Source organism: Leptonotus elevatus, chromosome 10, assembly GCF_054856555.1.
Source record: "Leptonotus elevatus isolate MCC_2025b chromosome 10, RoL_Lele_1.0, whole genome shotgun sequence".
In the NCBI taxonomy this organism is placed as follows: domain Eukaryota; kingdom Metazoa; phylum Chordata; class Actinopteri; order Syngnathiformes; family Syngnathidae; genus Leptonotus; species Leptonotus elevatus.
The window spans coordinates 17,727,444-17,753,975 of NC_141248.1; the positions used below are offsets into that span (position 1 = coordinate 17,727,444).

The 26,532-nt window shown below is 39.9% G+C and overlaps 1 protein-coding gene across 1 annotated transcript in view; it reads left to right on the forward strand.

The window, feature by feature from the left end:
• foxj3 (forkhead box J3) overlaps positions 1–26,532 on the forward strand; it is a 98,878-nt gene that overhangs the window by 22,172 nt on the left and 50,174 nt on the right. The window contains exon 2 of the mRNA XM_086087447.1: positions 12,647–13,156. Coding sequence (XP_085943573.1) covers positions 12,836–13,156 — 321 coding nt within the window. The 5' untranslated portion in view covers positions 12,647–12,835. The remainder of the gene's footprint in view (positions 1–12,646; positions 13,157–26,532) is intronic.

The following is a 26,532-nucleotide window of genomic DNA, read 5'->3' on the forward strand; positions in this document are numbered from 1 at the left end:
TCTATTCAGTCATGCTGCTCTACGAAGACAGAGGCTATTAAGAAATAACATACAGAGGTTATCTTAGGTTACAGTTATAACTGTGGAAAGTATATTAATCATCAGATTCAGTCACTCGGCATCACCACTGATGATTGTGGTTGTGCTTCCTAAATTGTGTGAGCCTGCATCACGACTTATCAAGCGGGGGGTGTGATACAGTTTGCAAACACATTTAAAACATTCAATAAAGACTTTTATTGTACTCTCGTGCAACACAGACTCCACCAGATACTCAGTCTACGCTATCCATTGCTAGATAGATGGATGGCCAGACTAATTATGTTCTGCAAGGGAAATAATCTCAGACAATCAGCTTTGATATATCATGGAGTTTTTCTAAAGACCCGAAGACCGAAGTGCGTTACTGGCAATGAACCGAAGCAGAGTTCATTACTAAACAGATTTGAACTTTAGCGAAGGCCACAGCACAGCAACTCATAAACCTGACCTGATCTCGCGTAATGCACACGAAGATGGCCCCTCCAAGTTGTCACCAAAATACTTGGTCCGCTAGTGCATACACAAGTGGTCTATTTGTGATTCAGCAGCAGGCCTTCAGTGACTGCCAGGCTGGCAAGAAGTCAGCCTCTCATGGGGGAGTGTGTTAATGCCGGCCCCCAGGCGGTGGGACCGAGGTAATTGGGTTCGCATGGTTGGTGTCAGGGCAGCCCTGCCACATCCCAAAACAAAGGCCAACTCCCGGCAAGCTGTTAAGGACCACAACCGCTCCTGATCACACCACTGATCCCCTGGAAAGGGTTATTCAATTACTACAACGTTGGATGACTATTCTGTCTTCATGATGACTTGCAGATTGCATCATGAGTGTCTTCTTTTTCTGGCGTGTCTCACGGCCTCTTCTGATAAAGTTGAGTGTGTAAGCACTTTGGACTGGAGGCTCTCAGGTTCACCGTCGGCTGCAGACCAGACAGAAATATGCATTTTAGAAATGGTTGCTGGAGAGACTACTCGCGTGTTGCGCATTGCCCAATTTGGTTTTATTTGAATTGATTGGTGCGTAACACTGTGGCACAGCACTCACCACTTTGACGTACTTATCAGTCACTTCTCAGTCAAAGTGTAAATTGAATTCTCTTCTTGGGAAACAATGAAAGCATTTTGTATTGATAAGTCTTTGATAGTGTTTCCATTCATCGCCATTCACCAATCATTAGTCATGACGTAAAACGTTTTCTGGATCTTCGAAGACCTACTTTGACCAAGTCAACAAAACATACAAATATCTGTATTTTGTTTATTTCTGTTGATAATTTTGTCTCGATTTAGCTGTTTCTACATTCAGGTCAGCAAAGCTTGCTTGATTTTTGAGGCCTCTCCAGACAGCCTGAAGTGGCTCACTTGATCTGCAGCCAACTACCCCCCTTTCGCACTGTCCCCCTTGTCTGCTTTGCCCGCTAGCCTCTCCACCACGTACAGCTGCACTTAGAAGACTATCCATGTTTCGCTCTGATTGATGAGACAAAGGGGTCTCTTCTGCCTTGTGAAGAGTTCAGTGTATATAATGGAAATGGTGGTTTTAGCTTTGCTCCATTTTTCTTTTTTTTCTTTCTTTTTTTGACAGGTTGTTCTTGTCAGCGTTTAACTGCCCCACAGCTATGGTTGCGCTCCCAATTGATTGGCAGAATAATTATGGACGTGATTTCCTCGACCACCGGTGATGAGGGAGTAAGGGAGCGATAACTTTTTTTTTTTTTAACCAAGAGTGGAGAAATCTGCTTGCACACCACAGTCTGCTCATAACACTGACACATGCTCTGTGAAAAAAGTTAATTTCGCTTAACACAGGTTCTGGCTTATATATACCTATCCCAGTCAGATTTTTATGGTAGATAATTAGACAGTGTCTGGCATGATGTATGTAACAGTTGTTGAACAGTAACAACAAGGCAGGAGAAGTGACTGGAGAGTGTTTAACTTTGATTTTCTGCTATTCCTGCCTCTGTTATTTTTCAGATACCACATCAGCCAGACTGTTTTCTGAAGCAGATCTGGGATTTAAAAAAATAATAAAAAATTGGTCAACATACACCACCACTGGATAGTCTTTTGGAGACATCGGACAATTGAACCCTTGCTGACTTTAATTGAAAGAGAGGAAAAATGCTCAAATTAAGTTCCATTATCAGCATGACTTAAACAATTAATTTGAATAACTTGAATAATTTGATTACAAAAAATAGACCTGAAACAAAATGTCTGCGTTAAAACGGTGGCCATTTTTCCACATGGACTAATATTACTGAAAACACTGTCGAGAGAGTTGGTGTGATGGCGGTGACCCTGGACACAAGCAAAAGACACAGAACATCCAAAGTTTGGGATTATTTCACACTTAAAATAGAAAAAGGGAAGTTTGCTTACTGCAAAAGCAATGAGATCATCTGTAGAATAATCAATTCTAGAAATTCTAGTCAATAGCTGCAGCCCTAGTGTGCACCTTGCCACAGCACCATTATTGCGGGATACCATTAACACGCCTGCCCTACGTCATCCCCCTATGTCATGCTCCGATACTTCCTCTGAACATTGTTGCTGGGTCGACCCCATTAGTGCATTTTATTCAGTACAGCAACTGTGACCAGAATGCTGACTTTTACAAGCAGTGGAAGTGAGGAGTCCTGCATGTCTGCTTTCGGATCCAAAACAATGAGCAGGGTGCTGCTCAGCCACGTAATTGACATATCCTAAAATAAAAGGAAAGAGCGGGATATGAATGCCTTCTTCACAGGGACAGTTTCCGCGGCGCCATTAAGCCCTTCCTTTAAAAGGAAGCACTAACATTAAAGGCTATTGCTTTGGCAAATCCCCGATTCTTTCTTCTATGCGTTTTAATGAAAACACGGCTTAGCATAGCTTGCTACACGATAGTAGCGCTCACGTGCGCTTGCAATACTCAAACGCGTTGCTATTTTAGTCGCCAAGACGCTCCAAAATACTTTGCCCTAGAGGGCTGGAAAAAGTGAGGAGTGACTGAGGGGCAGGTGAGCCGGGTTCCCACCCCTCCCTGATTATCCCCTTGCAATCGCTGGGAAAACAAAGCTTCTTCCACCCACACTCTAGATAAAGGCGTTGATATGGAAGGTATGACCTAGGTTTCAGTGGAGGGTGAAGATACCAAAGACTTGTTACCAGGTTACATCACAGCGCTTGTGTTGTTATGAGCGCGCGTGCCAACATCTTAAGGAGTAATAGAAGGTAGAGCGCTTAGCGATCCCCCTCCCTGATGCCAAGTTGCCATCACACCACAGGAAGATTCTTGTCATAATAATCTCACCCCTTTTCTCCCTTCACTGCGTGGTTCTCTTTGTACACACCGTCTGGACGAGCATTTAACAATCACTTGTCTAAATATTTACTGTCTTAGCGACATTGTATTTAATGGAGCGTGCATCACGCGTGTAGTCGTGTGTTTGAGGCGGTCTTGCAATGTTGTGTTGCGTGTTGTTACTCGTGATGGATTTGTGACTGCGGTTTAAAAAAGAATAATAAATGGGGGGGATTCATTTTTGAAAATTGTAGATAAGTGCCAGGAGAGCACCGGTTTGGTACCTGTCACAGCTCTTGTGTGTGTAAGTGCATGACTGTGAGCTTGAATAGCCTGAGGAAATTGCGGCTGTTATGCTGCGTGTGGTATTTGAGTGGAACTTGTTGTAGTCATGCTGTAAGAAGTTCCGGGCAGAACATAAATAAGGTTCTCTGTAATGTGGTATTATTATTATTATTACATAATATGGCAATGTTTTGACTGTATTACGGAAAAATGGTGAACTTGCCTGAGGTCTCCCTTCCTGGGCTAATTCGGAGTGTCACCATACAGTATGTGCATATTTCACTAAACACAGTCTGCGTAATGTGCATTTAGTGGAGGAAGTGATGACTTGACACACCTGTTCCATTGGGGTCATTGTGTGGCCACGGCAGCACGGAAACCAAACAATTTCCGTCAAATTCAGTTGCTTGTTGGTTGACATAATAGTGTTGTGATTAAACCTTCAATTTAGTTTTAATTTAAGTCTTATCGTATTTAGTTGAAATTTCTCAAATTTAAGAAGTTATTTTTTTCCCAACGAAAATAGTACATGACTATTTTATACTTAATGAATAATAAATAATTACATTTGTGCATCATGATTCATTTCTGTTGTGTGCGACCTGGCGGTAGAAAGCCAGGTACCAACTACTCTGACTCAATAAACTGCAGCAATCTTATTTGTTTCTCGCAAATAAAAATAATTATATCCCTCTGAGTACTGTCACATTATTTGTCTACATGTGTTGATGAAGCATGTGAAGACATTCCTTAAAGCATTATAGCGCCAGTAGATTGATTCAATTCCTTTGTATTGTTTGTTAGAAACAAGCTAAAGAGGACTTAAGGCAAAGTTATGTGGTTGTTTTAAATACATGATGTGTAATTCTCTTTATCGTAAAGTCTAACAGGAAACTTCAACTGACTGCATTAAACTGCTTTTGTAGCCTTTTTTTATTGTTAACAATCTGCTGAACTACTGTTTGTTGTGAAGTGGATCGAGTTCACTGCCAGTATAGGGCTCTATACTGTATCTCAAATTTTTGCTTTTAAGTCAAAGCAAAGAATTGTCCAAATGGCAGCTTGTATTCTAAAAATGTGTATATCGGGTTACTTGTATCTTTAAGCACCACCACTGTATGTCAAAACACACAAGGAATTTGCCTCCAGTAGTCGGGGCCAATCGATTACCTCAGTAAACAACCCGCACTCACAAAATATACATTATGGAGGTAAGCAAAAAAGTATTGAGATTCATTAAGCAATACCAAGTGTTCAGTGGTTTGGTAAAAGTGATCAGCTCCAAATATGCAAATGATGCAGATTCACTAAGCTACAATGATGATTGAAAAGATGATTTTTTTAAAAAATCATTTTCCAAACTGTACACATTTCGGAACGGTAGATTTGAGCTTCCACTGTGTTTATTTTCTGCTGAATGTGATTTTTTTTTTCTTTTACTGCAGAGCTTTGGCTAACTTGCGGCTAACATTGTGGCATGTGGTCACGCACTCACAGGTTAAGTTATTACTCTTTTCTATGAACTGTCAGGTTAGTGCTGATTGCAATTCCGTACACGTGAAAAAAAGCCATGTCGACCTTCAGATTCAATGCTCAGCTCAGGTAGGCTTGGCAGTAACAATCTAGGAAATCGGAACTGCTTTATAATGTCACATCTGTGTCATAATCACTTTAGGTGCCTGAAAGCGATTCAGTTGTGACAAGACAATTCAGAGTAGCCCTTCAAAAGGTGCTATTTAAATAGGCTCATTTCGTCGGGTTGTATGATGCACCTGGACTGCTCTGTTTAGTGAGGCCTGGTCATAATATTTGCTAACAGCTGGACAATAGCTCCTTCACAGTAAGATCATAGGTGCAATGAAAAATTCATGTGAGATGAGTTATAAAATAATGGAAAACAGAAACCCAGCTGTCATGCAAATGGAGACAAAGGAAATGATATGCTATGTGTTGGAGTTGAGAACCTTCATCCTTTCATCCATTTTCTGTAGCTCTTGTCTTCATTAGGGTTGCAACTTGCAAGTAAACTGGATCCCATCCCAGCTGACTTAAAATAATGGACATTAAAGTTGACTTAAAAACAACATAGCTTTGCCTTATGAAAAGCTTAATAATAACAAACAATGCAAAACATAAATTGTTAGCATCGATAGTGTTGGTTTGGTTTTAGAAGCAACAGATGTTTTAACACAAACTGGATTTGTATAATATTCATTCATGGTTCATCCGGCTTTATTGTAGCATAAACCAAACCTATAAAACCAAGTGTAACTGTACAATAAATCTGATATTGTTTATTATTTTTTAATAATGCAAATTAAAATATTTTTTGTGTTTCTTAAACATATATATATATGGAAAGAGGACCTTGAAAAAATTATTGTACATTTAATCGCAATAATGGAAAAAATGCTAATGGATTTTTTTCACAAATTTTCAGACCCAATCTGAACTGCTCCAGATGATTTCGTATTCATGTCTATATTTACGGTTTCTATAAGTATGGTTTGATTGTGGTGCTATTAAGAGGTACATTAAGTCAGGTAAATCCATACTAAAAGCCAGGTACCAAATGTACGGCTTACCACAGCTATTTGTAGGTGATACAAATGAAGGCAATACTCTTAGTTGTTGTGTTTGAAACGTGCATTTCGTCCAGGGTTGTAACGAAGTGCATACTAGAAACAGGAATGGTGCAATATCTTAAAACGAGGAACAGCAACAAAGTCGATGACGCAGATGGCGACCTGTCGACATAATGACGTTAACTCAGCGTGGTTGCGTTGAGTAATCCTCGCATATTACTCAGCTCTCTTGCCTCATTGGCCATTCTTCAATCAACGAAGGCCTGGCCCGACTTAACAGCTTTGACAGGTTAATAGAGACATTTCTGACGCAAGGACATAATGGCCGCTTTGTCGTCATTGTGCAAATGTTGTCAAGACATGTCGGGAAAAGATCTAGGTCAATTAAAAATCATTTGAAAATTGCCATTCAGCCCTAAAGAATGAAGAACTGCTGACAGTTTTTTCACCCTCAAAATTAAACCTTTTTTTTTTCCACTGTGACACGCTCCACTCTCTTATATTGCCATCAAAGTAGCTCAATACGTACAGTATGTGTGGGTTCACAATGCCTGTGGGGGCGTAATGCCTGAACTCATAACCCTATTCAGTGCGAACATGCACAATGTTTTTATGCCAGCTCAATACTACCATCCATACCTCCTCTTGTATTTTTCTGGTTGCTTCCTATTCAATAACATCATCACCACCCGTTAACAAATGATCAATCAATCTCTCCCATATTTCCTCAAATGGCAATCACGTCTTAAGAGGCTGCATCCCAGTTAGTTGCAAGACAAATACACGCCTCCCTTTTCCTATCAAAAGAATGGGTTGTATTGTAAATTTAATTTAATCAGTTCATTGATAGTATCCTTCACACATTAAAGTGCGCTTAGCATTGGAACATTTTCATCTGAAAACAGAATTTTTTTTGAACATGTTAATGGCGTTTTGGTGACAGTAAACAATCTTTTGAAATTTAGCTACGATAACTTATTAAAGATGACATTTTTTGAAAAAGCGTATCACTTTTGTGAACGCCAACAATGCTCATCTGGTATAATGGAGGGTGTGCACAAGCATATTGTTCTTACTGGTAGAGGTTTATGCTTTTGTTTTGTGGCAACTTCACTTTTACTTTGCCACACATTGTTAGTTACAAAATGAGAGGAACAAAGTCGTCACTTTGTCATAGGTAGCTATTATTACTTTGACACACGCCCACGTTAACGTTACAACATCCAGCGATGTCTGTGAAACGACAGATTTACGTTTCTGGTGCTGAATCTGTCTAATAACAGTCCATTGTGTGTGTGTGTTGCAATTAAATAAATATTTTGCTCTAGACAACGGATATACACGGTTGTCGAATGACAGCAATGATGTGTGATTCAGTTCTTGCCAGGAAAGTTGCTGACACGGCAATACACCTTGTCTCCATACACCTTCCTCCTCAGTCCACCTCCGACTTCTTGTTCACTCAATTGCTTTCCTCAACAGACCAGGGGGGCCTCTGAGCATCCCACGGCCCGACAGGGTAATGAAGGCAGCGGGAGGGGGGGTTGGTTGCTACTGCCCGGTGGTGTTGCGCTTCGTAATGCCTGCCGCTACCCGAGGCCCTCTAATTAAGACAGTGAACTTGGCCTTGCCGATTACGAAGCAGCTGGATCATTAGCGTGGCGGGTCAAAGAGCAGGCATCTCCATGTAGCGAGGCGCCATGCCTTTCATCAACTTGTGCCTTTGCCAGCGCACCTCCCGCAGCCACTGGAATTGTATGCTTGCATTTTTTCACTGGTCGGGCGGACAAGATAGGGTAAAATTTTGCGGATAGTTCATAGCAACTGCAATTCATTGGGTACACAGAGCAATTTGTTCACTACACTTTAGTATTTCTTAAGACAGACAAATCTTGATTCACAAACCTAAAGGTGGCTTTTTGTGTATTTGACTTGTTTCGCTTCCTTCGTGGCGATTTTATTCCTCCTGCATTCTTTGCATACAGGATAATTATCCTGAATTATTATTTGCAGTCTCATAAAAATAAAAATAAAAATACGCCCACACTCCCACCCGCCCCTCCTCTTGTCCTCTTTGCAGGGGGAAAAATAAAGCCATCATCTGCCAAAAAACAACACTCCTCTCAGAGACGCTAATAATAGTAGTGATGAAAATTACAATTTGAAACGGTAATGCTAACCATTTGAAATTTCCGTGTGTGTTTTCTGTAAACCGTTTCATCCCTACATCGTTTTCCTTTTAGTACAGTATCGACACACAAGCATCAAATATCGATTTGGGAGCATTTATGACCATTTTTACTCTTTTCATGGGATGTCTGGTGAGGTCGATGTGCTTTTATTGCACAGCTAAAGTTGTATTATTACGTAAAGTACAAGTTTAGGCAATGACTGCAAACTGTTTTACTGATATTAAATCTATTTCTTTGTGTTTTTATCTTATCAAACAAAAATGGTATTTTAATGTTCGATTTTTATCTTACTGTGTTATCTATCATATTCAATTTGTTGGCTCGAAGTGCATGGCACAGATGAGAATATAATGATTATCGCTGTACGGAATAGCCTTTTTCGACAAATCAAATTGTCCGAAAATGCTCTTAGTTTGATGTTGTAATTGCCGGCCATAGAAATGACAGAAATGCTGCTTTTAGTCAACTTTGATTTTTCAGTTTCTGGGTGGAAATATTTAGCCTTTGTTTGTGTTTTGACAGTCAAGAAGCTACTCTGCCATTGAAAACTTGCTTTTAGTCAGATGATTCTGAAGTCTGCTCATTTTAGTTCTCATGAGCGTGGAGGTGAACACCTGTTGCATTACTTTCATTCACTCTTACTCGTTAATGTTAATGTTAAACTCTTATCTCAAGGCACTACTGTACTAATAATGATCCAAAAAACAACACTGTGCCCCTTGTTACCCTCATGAAAAATTGTAAATGAGTGTGAATACAATCCACAGGGAGGACACAGAATTGTTGAAACTACTGCGGGAGCTGTCTGTGATTTAATATAAATAAATAAATAAGTTAAAATCTCTACTTTTAAATACCAACATAAAGATTCAAGGCAGATGTCCTTTTTGCATGCTAATTAAATTTAACAAATATGAAGTGTTGTAAACATATTCATTTAACCCCTCAACCTACAACAGATAACAAGTAATGAGTAGTAATCATATCATGTTCATAGCAATGTCTTCCTGGTTGAAAATCCACACACAAATAAGCTGAAAGGAAAATGGTCACAACCTAGAGTTTGGAATCAGTTTGACCAAAGATAGAATTGAACCCAGTGCATGTAAAGTGGTGCTGAAAAATTGGTCATTAACCGGAATAATTTGTGCATGTTATAGATTCACTAAAACAGACAAAAAAGGATGATTGTAATGAATCATTTCTGTTGCTTACAAGCAGTAAATACTATAAATGTTCTGTAGAAAAACCAGAATTTGAGGAAGAAGACATTATTTACGACAGGCAAATGCTCCACCCCATTAAATATTTCTCCAAGCTTGATCTAGCCTTGTCCCTCTTGGAATTCTGTTGACGTGGAAAAAAATGCCTTAATCATCTGCTTGTGTCTGTACCCATAACAGATATTGAATTGGCTTGCTGAGCCTCCGCTAACCTCCCGCTGTTAGAGATCAATGGACTTGGCAAGCGCAAACTTCCTCTGACCAGCTGACGGCAAAGCAGTTTGCTCCATTTAGAAATGTCCTCCTGCTGTGCCTTATAGAAGCCTGGTAGATAATTATTTCTATGATATATGACACCCAATTCCACTCGCAAAATTTGACTCTTTAATACAGCACGTTTTATCTGTCAACCAGTTGACAATAAAAAATGTTCTTATCGTCTGTGGGGCAATACAATTTATGGTCGCTGTCATTTTACTAAATCTAATGGACCATTTATTGTTTTCAATATAAGTGAGTAAAAGCTATCATGCACACATATTTTGTATGATTAAAAGTGTAGTGTGTGAAAAAAAAAGTGTTTTAGTAAGTTTAAATGTTTTTAAAGCATGTGGGAGGAGTAAAACTCTTAAATGTGTTTTTATATGGTCTCACATATTTTCACCTGGGCAAGGTATTTTTGCGCAGTGAAAATGGGGGTTCAAAGTACTCTCAAATCCCCAACCCAAATGTACGCAAACAGAGCATTAAAAATTATTTCACAATATGCAAATTTAGGGTATCTTCTTGTAAAAAAAAACAAACCAAAACAAAAATGCCCAACAAAAACTGTACAGTTTTTAACGATCACTTTCTACAACATTGATTTTAACTGTCATCCGCAGCTGGCCTCTGTTATTCTCCAGCCCTGTTGATTCAGAAAGAGGTGTGTATTTACGTCCCTTTGCCCACGTTAAGCTCACAATGAGCTCCTTGATCTGAGTGTTCATGGCCACTCTGTTATATTTTCACACTCCCCCATCAGACGCTGATCCTCAACCCAGAAGACCGACTCATGATAAGTTACTAATCAGGCCTCTCTCTGAGATCTCTGAGAACTTGATTACGGCGTCGTAACCGTGCACACTGGAAGTGTGTTAAAAAGTCGGCACTGTACCGGGCTTAGCGTGTACTTTGCAGCAGAAGCTGCTGTACAAGTGGCCTGTAGTTCATGTACTGTAGTTGACTAGTTGTATGAAAGTCTTGGGTCGATGCATTAAGTTTTTTCAACGTGATGCCATTATTTTTAATACACATGTAGTTCTATGATGTTTAGTTTGAATTAAGCTTCAACTGGGATTGGTATTCAAAAGCTTGAAGCTTTTTTTTTTTTTTGGCTTATTATCTGTCAAACGCTGCCGCCATCTAGGGCTCATCTTGCAATTTTTTTTTGCTGGCAAGTCAAAGCAAAAAATTGGCTAAGCGGCAGGGTCTCGTTACCACTGATGCGGCCGATTAAAACAGACTAAAAAGAGCTTGTGGTTAATCACCCTTGGTGGATGATTGAGAAATGGCGTAAAGTCAAATTAGACTCTAAGATAGATTCTTTAGTTTGTGAAGACTTGGATGGCCTCAGTAGTGTAGGTGTGAGAAGTTTTTTTTGGCGGGTAAGAACCTCTCTTGAAAGGCCCTCGGAGGTTTGATCCAGGGTATCAGAGTGATTCAGTACAATAGAGCTCACTATCTTCAGGCACTTTTGAATCACCGTTTGCAAATTCTCTCAAAAGAATGGGATACAGTTTCATATTGCGCACAAAGACTATTTTTGAAGAATAGAGTGTTTGGCCTATTGAGGACTGTCAGGACTGTTTATTCCCAGCACGACACATACGGAACTAAAAAAAAACACACACACACAAAATGGTGAGTTTGTTTTCGCCGTCAACCAGTTCAAGGTGTCATCCCACTCCTTTTCCCCCTGCACAGATACCCGTCTTCACCTACATTTAGAACTTACGGCTTATCTAGTCCGCCCCTCTATTTTCGGACAAGCAGGGCAGTGTGCCAGAAAGGACAGCGAGACAGGCTGTTGCAGACACACACTGGGTGGAGGACAGTTTGCAAGATGACACTGCCTGCCTTGTTTATGGCAGAGGCTCCGTAAGGCGAGTGGGCGGGCAAGCTGGAAGGCTGGGCAGACGGGAGAGGGGGAAAGGGGGTTTTACTAGCCACAAGAGAGTTCGAATTCTTCCTGAGCCATTGCCCCATTTGGCTGGCAGTTGTGAAAACAATTGCCCAGCATTTACTCTCCCTCTCTCTCTCCCCCTCTCTTTCTCTCTTTCTCCCTCAGTGCAGATGGAGTCTTAGCTATGAGTCAGCTCTAAGAGCAGCGAGTGGAAGAGAAGGTGGTGGTCTAGTAATCTGCTGCACAGCCAGTTAAAGCATGTGCAGACAACATGCAAACTACTTCTGTTTTTTTGCTCACTTAACATATTGTCGTAGCCCAATACAAAACGCGCATTGTGTTTTTAAGATGAAAAACACCACAAATTAATATTTTTGAATCAACACAAAAATGTCAACACATGCTTTTCTGCTTTTTGAAGTTGAAATGTTTGATTGTTATTTTCCAAGTCCATCCATCCATATTCTATAAATGCTTGTTCTTATTTTGGGTCGCGGCTGAAACTTAGCTATATTCTAATGCTAATTGTTGCAAAATGGAAACGGATACAAATATATTTTTTTTCCTGATGAAAGAAGAGACTCTAATCTTTCTTTTGGTAGGTTCCATGTTTTCAATATTCTGTGGAACTTGCAGAATCAGTCAAAATCTTGTAAAACAGCCGGGAGCGGAGGGGGTTGCTTTAGTGAAAATGGCTCGGAGTGAATAAGTTTAAATACTGCTGGTCATTGTCATTCTTCACTGAAAACTGAGAGCCCCAACGAATAGCTAGGCCTTCAATAAAAAAAAAAAAAAAAAGATTGCAGTGGTCACTTCTTCAAGCAATGCACAGTTAACTGATATAAGCATACTGTCTTCTATTTCTATAGACTCGCCTTGGAGAAGACAGCATGCTGATGTCCTGATCTGAGGGCCCAGACTTCAGCTCATCACCCCCACCTGCTCCTCTCCTCACCAGTCAGCCGAGCTCCAACAAAGGCCACCGGTTTTACCTCCAGGCTTTTTAGGGTTTACCCCTCCCCCCTCCCCCCCTCCCTGCTGACCGGCCTGTCGTCAACATGACGTCAGAGCTGGAAAGTAGCCTGACTTCCATGGATTGGCTCCCTCAGCTTACCATGCAGGCGGCCATCCGCAAGGCCGACGGCCAGCACGGCCACGGGCCAGGCACGGGCAAGAAGAGCGCCCTCTTGGATCCCAACACAACGCTGGACCAGGAAGAGGTGCAACAGCACAAGGACGGCAAGCCTCCCTACAGCTACGCCAGCCTCATCACATTCGCCATCAACAGCTCGCCAAAGAAGAAGATGACGCTGAGCGAGATCTACCAGTGGATCTGTGATAACTTTCCATACTACAGAGAGGCGGGAAGTGGTTGGAAGGTAAGAAATAGTAATTGGGACCTTGTCATTCTCTTGTAGAATATTGTACATTCACCCCCCCCCCCAAAAAAACATAAACTATAATGTTCTGGAATCTTATGAATAAAAAGACAAAATATATTGTTTTGCATATTACTGGGTTAAAAACCCAAGTCAAAACCTTGTAAGTCACAATTTGGATTATAATTATTATTTTTTTTTTTAGAGCTGTCAAAATTAATCGATTAATCGACAAGTAATCGATTATCAAATTAATCGACAACAATTTTAATAATCAAGTTAGTGTTTGGAGCCATTGTTTAATTTAAAATTGTCCAAATACTTTGATTTCAGCATATCCTTTTTAAAAGAAGACTGATTATCTTCTGTGTTTAAACAAAATAAGACATTTGCAAACATTTGTTTTTAACTTTGGAAACAATGGTTACGGTAACATAGTACAACATCAATCACACCCCCCCCCATTGGTATCGGTACTTGGTATCAGTATCGGTGATTACTCAAGAGTTGAGTAGACCAGTTTGAAAAAAAGTGGTGTCAAACATCCTTATTTACAGTAATATGTCATGATGGTGACGTATTTCTTCACTTTACATGACTTCAGATGAGTCAGTTGATTTTGAAATGAGAACGACCTGAAAGTTAACCAGCTTCACAAAACTGTTGTATTACACTTTGTAAGAAGTTGCCAGCGTTTGAAAGAAAGTTTCTATATTTTGTCTTGAAATGATTGTTTTGTGGGCACAGGAAAACAAAGTGATATGTGAATCATCACCAATCAACGTTGGCGCTTCTGACAAAACGCGTCAAGAGAAACCACAAGTGTCACCAAATCATACAAAGTGCCTCACTTTGCCAAATGAAAAACTGATGCAGACCCGCGGAAAGTGTGAAACTTCAGGATTAATATTCAGAGAAGTGGCTTCTGTCCATGCTAACACACACTAAATAGCCCATTCATGGGTGGTATTATTCATTGCAGATGCCTTGATAGGAGAAGGCCATTATGCAGAAGGAGAGCGCCAGTGCTGTGTCATCATCTCAAGGAGCTTGTGATATACGGAGATGAAGCTATGCTGATTGCCTTTTAAAGGGCCCAGATGGAAATTGATATTAGAATGAGTTTTCCAATCAGTCGGCGTTTATTGGAAATAGAATCTTAGGCACTGCTTTATTGCAGTCAGACAAGATGAATGAAGCCCATTTCCTGAGGCGACAAGATCTGGCGCATGTATAGACGGCTGTATGGAGGTGTCTTTCTGTGTGTGCAAGTGAGGCGCGAGATTAGAATGCATATGTTATTTTTAATGGTTTGATTCTTGCTTGCGAGGCTCGGGCTTTTGTCTGGAAAATCATTTTCTCGTTTCTTCTACCTTCATCCCCGCTTAATTAACGGTTGGCAACTTCACAGTCAGACAGACAAAACACTTTTGTTGCAAATAGGACAAAACGGGTCAAAACAGTGCAAGAAATTACACTAATTGCACTGCACGGTGCCTACTCGACATGGCTCAAATTGCTATTGACACTTTCACACACGGGGGGGGGGGTCCTCTGTTTATGACAGTTTTATTCGCACTGTGGTGACATAACCAGAATTTCTAAGTTTATAAGCTCTCTGAATAACACTATCACTAACTCACAGTACAAACACTTCTAATTCAGAAATATACAACTATCACATGAAAAACGGGAAGTACAGCAGTAATTGAGCCATGTGAAAGCAACTGTTGCTGTCCAACAAAATTTTACACATCACATCATATCATCTGACACACAGCTCCAGTAATATTGTGTCTTTGCTGGGTTCTGCTGTGAGTCTGATGCTGTAATTTTGTGTGATCTATGTTTTCTTCCTGCCCTCAATCCATCAGATAAGATTCCTTACCTGCTGAGAAGTGAATGCAGGGCACACTCGTTATTATATCTCTGCCCATGGTTGAACTTTTTGCCGTTTTCAACAGTATAGTGTTTGTATACAGTAGCACTCACTAGTTGGGAAAAACATCTAATATCACGTTTCAGTACCCCCCCCCCCCCCCAAGCAAAAATGTTATACCAAAACTGTAAATTTAACCATGCTCTTTGCAGCGATAATGCAAAGTTAACTAATTTGCTCCCAAAAACGTATTAAAAACGTTCTATTTTAAACAGTGCCATGGTCCCAAAAACTTTCATTATTTTATGCTAGAGCATAAAGAAGGCTTTAATGCAGCCTCTGACCTGAAGAGGTCGCTTAAAGCAATGGTATTTTTTTTAGAGTTTAAGAGATCAACCAGGGCCATGTTGCAACAAGCTCTTTTCCCCAGTGTTTTCAACAGGTTCATGAATAATGATGAAACTTAATTATATTCTAATGCTATTTGCTGCAACATAGAAACGGATACAAATATAAATGTTTTCCCTGATGAAAGAAGAGACTCTAATATTTCTTTGGTAGGTTCCATGTTTTAATAGCAATAGAACACGATATTCTGTGGGCCTTCCGAAATCAGTCAAAATCCAGTAAAACAGCCGGGAACAAAGGGGGTTGCTTCAGTGAAATTGGCTGGGAGTGAATGAATTAACCATCTTTCCGTAAATCAAAGCTGCGAGAATGTGCAAAACGTACATACATAAAAGCCTAAAAAAAAACATTGTACTGTTTCTGCACCCTTACAATTCGTGTTTCTATAAATGCTTTTGTATTTGATGAATTACCATAAATTATTTTGAAAGGATAATCCAGTCAATACTGCTTCCCATTAATTCCCGAATACATACTTTGACCAATTATTAAGTTTCAGTTGTTTTTAAATTGTATATTATTTGGCAACCCTCAGATTAGGCAGCAAATTAAGTGATGAATGGATTTCACTTTTGCATAGCGTAGACAAAAAGCAGACATAAAATATAAAACAAGCAGCATAAATACCTAATGATGCTATTCCACTGGTTTGTTTTAGATTTAGGACGAGTAGACTCGCTCTTGTATAAACTGAGTATTCAGTTGATACATTTGTAGTACTTTTGAGTTGAGTAAAGGCTTGGAAAGATCAACAGCGTCTGGCTTCAAATGTGGACTACAACTGTAGAAATACCCCTCACCAGTGCAAAAAAAACCCAAACTACATCAATCAATCTGACACGTGCGCAAGAAGCCTGAGTTACAAGTTAACACAATCCCCTCCCTCCCACCACTGTTTATTTAAATTTTTATGGAGAATCTCCACCAAAATAGACAGTTTAAAAGATGTGTAAATTCTTTCATTGCATCATAAGACGTTTTGAATGGAATCCAATCGAGCTGTTTCCATGCCCGCGGTGCTGGAGTGAGCACAAGTACGGTAGTCTTAGTTCTTCTTTTACTAATGTTTGTTTTTTTCCATTTTTTTCCTTCCACATCCCAGCACGCACGCACGCACACACACACACACACACACGCGCGCGCGCACACACACACACACACACACACACACACACACACACACACACACACACACACACACACACACACATGCTTATTTCCATTCAAAACATTAAAAAAGGCCTGAGACGCTTCCTGTCCTGTCATCAGGAGGTCACATTTGTATATAAAGTACATTTTATAGGCTCTCTTGAAATTGCTTCATTTCTCCGTCGTTATCACCCATAGGCTAAATGATTTTAACAAGCTAGGACACTGAGCGAAGATGCAGACTGCTACGCTAGCTTTTTGCGTTAGCCTACAATTGGGTAGCTTCCATAAATAACAGGTGCTCTCAGTATATTTATCAAGTTCTGTGTATGTATATATATATATATATACACAGAACTTGTTTCACTTGTGGCATATTTTATGATTTTATTTATTTTTATAATTTTGAAGATTATTGTAAAAATCTAAAATTTACAATTTAATTAAATGAATTAAATACTTAAGTCATACTGTAACATATTTTTCTGTGTGCTTATCCTTATAACAAGTTTTTCAACTTTTGAATTGAATTGCTGAAACAAATGAACTTTTGGCGGTCCCTTCCGGTTCTTCTTCTTCTTTTAAATGACTGGTGGATCACATCTCTATGGTGTATACTGCCACCTACAGAGAGGGAATCTCAATATTTGAACAGATGGAAATGGGCATAAGTCGCATGTCCGTTTTGCGCATTTTCAGTTAATTCGCTTAAAAATTTTAAACAATTGGATAGAAACCTGACTTGTGATGCACCTGTACCTGCCACCTGTGAACAGAAGGCATCTTGTATCACAATAATGTTTAAATGTACTTCAAAAGTGTTTACTTTTACTCCTCTAATTTGTTGTATCCAGTACACTTATGTCCTCCCTGCCCTCCCTATGATACTAACACTGAGCTCATCTTGTGTGTATGCGTAATGATTGGAAGCACGCGTTCCTGATGCCTGGGAGTGGTGAATGTAGGTCGGATGTAGTCATCACTCCTCCGTTCTCCTGGAGACGTCAGCTGCTGGAATTTGGGAACGTTCATTCGCATTTTAACACACTAATCAGAACACCAGCTTGTTAAAGACGGCAGTACTGCACCTTTAAGAAATAATGAGCCAGGAGCCATGTTTCAGATAATTCTGGAAAATCTAAAACTGTGAAGGTCACCTTTTGGAGATGCACGGTCTGAGAAAGTTAGTACCTTTTTGTATATTTTTTTCAGTGCAGTCTTTGGCACGTCGTCTCGCACTTTGCAGTTCTAAGCAGTCTTTAGAGTGTATCATTCAGGTCTGTATTCTCCTTCTATATGGCAGGCATTGCTTTTTGGAGAGTGGCCAAGTCGCTTGAGGACATTTCAGGTTTAAGGATTCCTAGAGACTTATCCATGAAAACTCTCTGAAATGGAAATATTCTGTATCGATGTGTTTGTCAGTACTACCCCTTTCAAAATATATTTTTTAAAAACATCTAAAAGTCAGCCCGCGACATCTCAGGAATTTTAAATGGACTTAAGATGTTTCGGCTATCACGTACAGTTGGATACATACAAATTGTGTATGTCTGAGTACAGTGCATTGGAGTGAGCCGTCTAAAGTGGAACAAAATTTGTTTCTGCGACGTCAGTTGACTTTAATGTTATTTTGTCGTGATGTTTTGAGCTCAAATTTATTTTTGTCTTCTTTTATTCTTCCTGTCAACTTATTGTTAAGTTAGTTTATTTTACTGAGCAGCCAGGACAGAGACTGGAAATAAAACATTTGTGGTTAACAGTTTTTGTTCTGCACTGAAACATTACAGCTATCCCTTTTTTTTTTTTTTTTACAAAACAGGTTTAATCCATTGTATCTTACCTATTTTCACTCGTCTAAAAAACAGATTTCAAATCTTGAGGCAATATAATGTCACAAGGCTCCCATGGAAGAGGTGGAGTTAGTTGAAGTGTCCAACAGAGTTATAAAATTAGCTATTAAGCTATTTTTAACCCTTGAGATTGTTCAATAATTGTAACAGAGCACATGGGGACTGGCCATTAGTATCGACCTGTAAAAAAAAAAGAAAAAATATTTCGCTGACTGCAAGATGTGAATAAGTATTGTTTGACAGCTCTTTATATGGCCTATCATTACAATATGTTGGTGTTATTAGAAAAGTGTCTGAGTGTTTGCGGCATTGCAATGCTGTCTTTGTTGAGCGTATATATTTGCTGTGCCAGCTGCATAGCTTTGCTGCTCCTGAATTTTATAAACCACAGGGCCAAATATATTGGCAACCCCACAACTTACAGCTCCTTAAATTGGTAGCCCAGCTGGACCGGCCGGATTGATTTTTGAAGTCTTCGTTGTTACTCAGAAACACACGCTGGCTAGTCTATCTCAGCCGCTAACCGTGTGCTTTCACTCCTTAATTACCAGCCCAGGTTGTGCAGTCTGAAAATGTAAGACTGACTTTAAATCTGCTCTGGAAGAAGTGTAGCCAGCTACACATCAGCTGTCAGATGCTGACCTCCACTGTCAACTCAAAGCCTCTCTCAAATGCTTGGAGGCTCACTTGGGTAAAACTCACGTAAATCCCACAACCCCCTTTTTTTTCCTTCTAGGTGAAAATATGGAGCACATTTCAAGCAGTTTGACAACCTGGAGGTTGTTGCTATGGGTGTGATTTTTATGCTTTTTCTTGAAAATGAGCTAAAAATGTAGATTAGTCATGATTAACCAACAAATACCAAATCTCACTCTGCTTTTACTTAAGTCCCCAACGCTCGTACCTGATGTTGTTAAGTTGGTTTATAAATGGTCCGATGTGCAAAGACGGAACACACAACCGCCTTCTGCAGGGGCCCCGGCCATTTGCTCCAATCTCATTATAAAATGCAAATACATACAACCCTAAACAGATCAAAGGTTCAACTTGCCATTAGATCTGAGCCTTCATAATGGCCGCCCTGGGCAGTTGGCTACATTTAATGGAGTGTTTTGGTTTGCAACCAGACCTTCAGGACATTACTAAGGAGATAATGTTCCCACTTCTGACTTGCAACTAGCTCCACTGTGGAAAATCCCTGTTCCTGTTGCTTATTTAAATGTGATAGGGAAGGAAGTGTTCAAAAGTACATACCTGACTGATCTTCACCACCAACTCAGGTTTTTAGGGCCTGGAATCTCTAAAGTCTAAAATTGCCTGATCATCAAGTTTAAAATCTGACATACTTCTCTGATTGATATTATGTTTCAAAATGAAATCCCAAAAGCCCTTTTGCAAGAAATTGCTTTTTTGAATGGTGATCAATAAAATTGCTAGCAGCATTGTTTACATTACATGGCAGCCTGTTTTTTGTTGTTGTTTTTTCAAATGACAGCGAATAAAACTGTTGGTTCAAACTAAATATTGGTAACAAAAAAATACTTGCTATACAATTTGCAAGTTTGGTGTATTATGCAACATAATTTGCTTTTGCAAGCCACATAAAATTATGTGGCGGGTTGAATGTGGCCTCGAGGCCTTGAGTTTGACACCCGTGGTTCACAAAACATTTTCTTTTTTTTGGAAAGCAAATTAAACTAGTCATTTTGGATGTTTGTTTACGTTGCACAGTTGGCAGATAGTTTCTTAAATGAGAAATAAATGAAATGACAAAATGTTCTTGGTTTTCCTCTATCCATCGCACTTAAAATCCTTTTTCAGAATCACGGGTCTGCTGGAGAGGAGAAAGCAGAGGAACAGATTTTGACTGAGAGGTGGATACACCCTGGACTGATCGCCCGCCATTTCACAAGGGCACAGCGAGAGAAACAATTGTTCATGGTCACATTCATACCTGTGGACAATTTTTAGTATTTAAATAAAGCTACTTAACATGCATGATTTTGAAATGTGGGAGTAAACTGGAGTAACTAGAGAAAACCCACACAACACAGGGAGAAATGCAAACTCCACACAGAAAGGCTATTGCTGAGATTTGAACCCAGAGCCTCAGAACTGTGGGGCATGCGTGCTATAACCACTATTCTGCTCTCACTTAAACACAAAATTAAAAAAATATATAATCTGGTGAGCGAACATTTTAGTCTCGCCCCAAATTCCGTGGTGCAGCATAAGAGGCAAGGTGGCGGTGGACAGGAACTGACTTTGTCGGCTTGTGGGAGGGGTGGTGACTCACTCGGCAGCCGGCTTGATCCTGCCGTGCAGCGGGTTCCCATGTCAGGAAGCTCCAGCCTGGCCGCCCGCCCACCAGCCTCACCTTGCGCCCGCCTACCGGCGCCCCACCGCTCACGCTTGGGTCCTCGGAGTGGGCGGGGAGAGCAAGGCAGGCTGGCAGGCCTTGGCGCACACACTTTTTGGCGAGGAGCCGCTGTCCCCACACTCTACTGAAGTGCTAACTGCAGCGCAGAACATAAAAGGCCCGAGGCTGCTACCGCTTCCTCATGTGGCCTGCAGGCCTGCGCAGAGTTGTTGGCTTGAAATTTGGGATGTTTTTGTGACAGTCCTTACTCCCCCTCAGAGTTATGCTTTCTGTTACCATTCTCAGCCTCCTTTTTTGCTAAATGCCATTGACGAGGGTCATCCATTGGTTCTGTGAACTTAGCTCATAGTCCAAGACACTCCCCTTTACTCTGTAAGAAACATCAATGTTGATTTCTACATGCATTCTTAGTTACAGCTCCGGGCATTTAAAAAAACACTTAATCAGTTTGTATTGTTGAGGCATGCTTTTTTTTTAATTTGGCAATTACAGGCAAGTATGAGAGACACCGGTTGTTGGATCTCTCCCTGAATAGTAGTGCGCCAGTTAGAGCTGGTTTCCTTCCTGTTGGATGCAGTCTGACCTGAATACTATTTGTAAGTGTTTAGCTGGCTGCCACAAATGAGATGTATGACATTGACATTAATGCTTCATGTCTAGAGTTTTTTTTTGGCTGGATTTACACTGCAGGTCCAAATGTCCAAATCCCATTTAATGCCTTTATGTATGCTATTTCCATGTACATTTCAAGTAACGCTTATCCAATTATGGCTGTGTTTGTATTGATGGAGTACATGAAACAAACCACATGCTGCCACATAAAAAAAATAAATATATATATATATATATATATATATATTCTCTACTCTATATTGTACTTTAGTGATAACATAAATAGAACGTAGAGTTCAACTGTTTGTGAATTATGATTAATTAATTGTAGTTCCTTTTTTCCCCCTTGTGTCCCTGATTTAGCTACCAGGTGGCAGTAAAAAACAGTCGAGCTTAAAAACAAAGATTTTTACTCAACTATTGTAATTGAGTAATAATCTGCAGTGATTACTAGTTATAATAGCCCAATGCTGGATTATACGCCATGTCAAATTACAGCACATTCTCGTGGAAAAGTAGCCGAATATTGTAGAAGTGATTGAGCCGAAACAAATAATAGCACTCTTGAACCGAATGGTTTGCATATTTTTTCTTTTGATTGCGTTGAATTCAATCGACAAATGGGAATGTTATTTTTGGTCAAATGTGGCACAACAAAAATAGAATGGAAATGCTGGATGATCAGCATTGACGTAATTTTGACGTGTATTGTTTATAGCAAATGTTGTTTTCTGTTAAGTTACTCAAACATCTGGTTTCACTATTTGACTGTGGTTGACCTAAAATGCAATCGGCATGACAGAAGTCTGCGCATAAAGCAAGGTCAGAGACCATCCCCATTGACGCCTGAACACCACGCTACCTTTTCACTCACATTGAGGTCACAGATGGTGCCTTTTTACTATTGCCTCTTGTATGTGTGCTCAGATGTTTTCTTTTTTCTTTTCTTTTTTACCCCGACTAGGAGGGTGGGGGAGAAGGGAGAGTGGTGCGCTGATGAATGCTGCATGCTAAAAATAGAGCTCAGCCTTCGGAATCTGCCTTTAACAGTGAATCTGCCTGTTAAACTCATCCACGCCGGTTTATACCCGCTTCTGCTGCTCGTGGTGTCGCCTTTCAAGTCAACAAATTGTGATTTAATACTGACCGATGTCTTTTAATCTGTGGTGATTTAGCACTTAGAATTGGAACCGCCGAGGTTGAACACAATCCATTAGGAATACCTTGTTGACTTACAACTTGTGATTTTAAAACAATTGTTCTCATAGGAAATAATGTAAAGTAAATAATTTTTTCCAAGCTCGAACTTTTTTTGCTAACATAAAACCTCTACTAATAGCATTTGAACTGTTGCACACATACCCAAATTGTTTCCGCTCTGACGTTACTTTACGCAATGAAAATAAAAAACGTAGCTACTCATTTTCTGAGAAATAAGTTATTTTATGTTGTTCAGAAATTAAATGCTTTTATATTATAAAAAATATAAGATACTTTTATATTATAAAAATATAAACGTTTTTTTCTTTACTCAAAGATGTCAAAATAATAAATTTTAGATCTGTAATTAGTATTACAATATTGTGATGATGTGGAACTGCAATATTTTTGTTCAAGTAATATGATTAAGATGCTTTTCTGGGGTAACACTAACATAACAGGTCAGTGCGAGGTGGCGGGTGTGTTATGCTACGGTCAGTCAGCGAAACGTTTCTGATGGTGCGTTCTAGAGATAGACCGATATGCATTTTTCAGGGCCGATACCAATTATCGGTAGTCAGGGAGGCTGATAACCGATATTTGAAGCCGATATGTATTTGCAGAAAAAAAAAAGTTGGTGTCAAATTTTTTAATAATTAAATAATAATAATAAACTACAGCACTTGATTGCTTAAATGCCTTCAAGCACATGTTTATTAAACAGCTTTTGTGATTTGCAAAATAAAGGTTTTTTGTTTGCCATCAGCTTTTGCACCAACTATAATGCCAACTCCCAAATAGCCACTAATTTGCGGGCTAACTGTTAGCTCGCGGGCTAACCATTCACCCAAATAGCCGCTAAAAAACGGCTATTAGGCTAACATAATAGCCGTAAATCCACAAGCTAGCCGTTAGCTTTCAGGCTAATAGCCGCTAATTTCTGCTTATTGGCTGTTAGCACTGCATGAGCAACCAGTCAGATGGTGCTGTGGGCGGGCCAATGATGCAGGGAGTCAACAGCCTGACCTAGAGCAGACTGAGGAGAAAAGCACCCATCGGAGCAAAAATAACAGTTTTTAATATATCGGCCATCAAAACAAATAAAGAGGCCGATGCCTATATTCATAAAATGCTGAATATTGGCGCCGATTATCTGCTGGGCCGATTATCGGTCTATCCCTAGTGCATTCCCATATATAGTCAATGCTTTTTGCGCAGTCAGGTATGGTTGCATGTCAGGTGGCGCAAATGAAGCATTTGAAGCAAAAAATGTTGTCCTTCACCCATTTTGTGTGGTTTGCTGACCTAAACTTTTAATGGCATTGCGTCACCGACAGCCAATCGGCATCGAGAATATACTTAAAATGTCATATGCAGCAACGACACAAGCACAGAAACACAATAATGTTTAAGGGGGAAAAAACAAACAGCGTGGTGAAATAATAATAATAATGTTGGACAATATCACTGCAGTCTGCGAGACTCTGAGGTATACACTACACAGCCAGCTTCCATTTGCGGTTCTGATCTAACCAAAAAGGAGCAGGCTTGGTGAATAGAGAGTGAGGAAGTTGGCATATCTGATGAGTGTATTGCGTTGTTTACAGCTGTTGAGTTGTCAACCAAGATAGCATTTTATAGCCCAAGTACACAACTGATTGACTAACGATGTTCAATGATGTCTGATTTAAAAAAAATAATAATAATGATCCCTTTTCCATGGATCATGTTTATCATGAACTTAATGGATTCATAATGATTGATTTAACAAATATGGCACAAATATATATATATTTTTAAAGTTTTGAAAACGTTTGGTTCACCTTGAAATGTTTTGACGTTTGGTGTGATCAACCTCCAATGTGTTTTTAAAATGAGCGTTCCACCTTATCTCATCTTGAAGGTAATTAATAATAAAAATTTGTAATTAAGGTAGTGTGTTCTCCCCAAAGAACACGCTTATCTGGCAGCACTGTCGCACACATGCAGTAAAAGGAAACAGTCGCAGGACTAATTAGCAGACACAGGAGAATGATTTTTCTTACAGTCAAAAATCAAATAAAAAGTGTACCAACCTGAGACTGCCAGCACGGTCAATGGTGTGCATCCTGCCTGAGGTAACCAGGGAGCTGAATATGAGCTCAGCTGCGATGCCCAACATCCAGACACCGGGTCATTCACATCTGATAAAAGGAGCAGAATGGCGCCCGATGATTGGCATTTTCATAAAATCCGCATGGCAAGTAATTACGCTGGAAATCTGAGTTTCCTACGCTCCGGCAATTATTTAACCCCCCTTCCTCACCTTCTGTGTCACCCTCAGACTCGCGCCGTTCCCCATTTTTTATTTTAATGAATGGCTTTACTTGACTGCTTCTGCCTGCTGTTTAAGGCAACTTATTGACACTTATGTCAATATTTCAAAGTATGTTTGTAAATGAAGCAGTAGGGGCCTCCTGTCCTTGATATTTGATCATCCCGCTAGTGTGTCCTCAGTGGGGTCAGCGTCCGTGTGTGTGTTGTGGTACAGCAGCACAGCTGCGGCAGCCGAGTGGAACCGGTGATGGATGACATGCCAAAAAGGGCCGTGCCGCCTTCCCCCGCCGCCTGTATTGACAGGCGCGCTTCTTGTCGCTCACGTTCAGCGAGCGTCGGGCTGGGCTAATCGCGGGTCACGCCGGCCACGGACATGACACGTGAAGATCGGAGCCGGACTTGCTCATCTGTCAATGTCACGTCCTTCACGCTTGGCGCTGTTGAAACACTGCATTTAACTTATGTAGAAGTGTCGACATGGTCCAAACTAGACATTTTCCACTCGCTGTCTGGCTGGTGTTACATTAGTATTCAGGTTAAACATTTTATCACAGGCTGTATGCATTATTCATAGGCATAAGTATTGAGATTGTTGTAATGATTATCATTCATTTTCAAGTCAAGATTAGTTGTGGAGCCGGTTTCATAGTTAGGCAGCACATTGCGGTAGTGGTGAGCACATCTGCTTCGCAGTCGAGAGGTTCCTGGTTTGAACACATGCTAGCTTCCTTCCTCCATTTTTAAATTTGGTCTCAGTTTTAGTACAGTTTCAATAACGCTTGTTAGTTTTTAATCATAGTTAGTCAACCTCATCTCGTTTTTATTTAGTCCGATTTTAGTCGACTATAAATCTAGCATTTTTGTCTTTATTTTAGTCCAAGAAAACACAATTTTATTCTAGTTTTAGTCAACAAAAACTGTCAACGTTTTAGTCAGTACAATCATTTTACCCCTGTATATTTATTTGTCAGAAGATTATGTCGGAACATTTCAGATCGAAAACTATTTCACATAAAATGTTGTCTCATCTTTTTGATGAAAAACAAGTTCACACACAATTTCAGTTAATAATAACAGCAATAAGTGGCTACTATTACTCCATTCTACGAGCTAGTAAATTAGCCAGCATTAGTTAGCGGTCAGATTAACATTATTGTTGGAACTTTAGAGCCGTTGGATTAATGTTACGTTAATTTATAACTGCAATTTAGTTGTTTGTTTTTTAACCTTTCACCGTGAATCCACCTCCTGTCCCTCCCATGTGTTTGTGGATGTTGCACAGCTTGCTAGCTGCAGATTTGAAAAGGGGGGGGGGGTCACTGTGTGTCACAGGACAAGTGTCACAGTCACAGATTAGCAGACAAGATTTTACAAAATCATAATTTTCGTCTCGTTTTTGTTCATGAACTAAAATGTTTATAGATTTTAATTCACTTTTTATTAAGTGAAGTACATTTTCATCTCATCTTCATTAGTCGACGAAAATGCATGCTGATTTAGTCCCAGTTATTGTTTATTAATGAGGGTTTTAGTGTAGTCAAGTCTTAGTCTGGGGAAAAATGTGCCCTGACGAAATGATTTT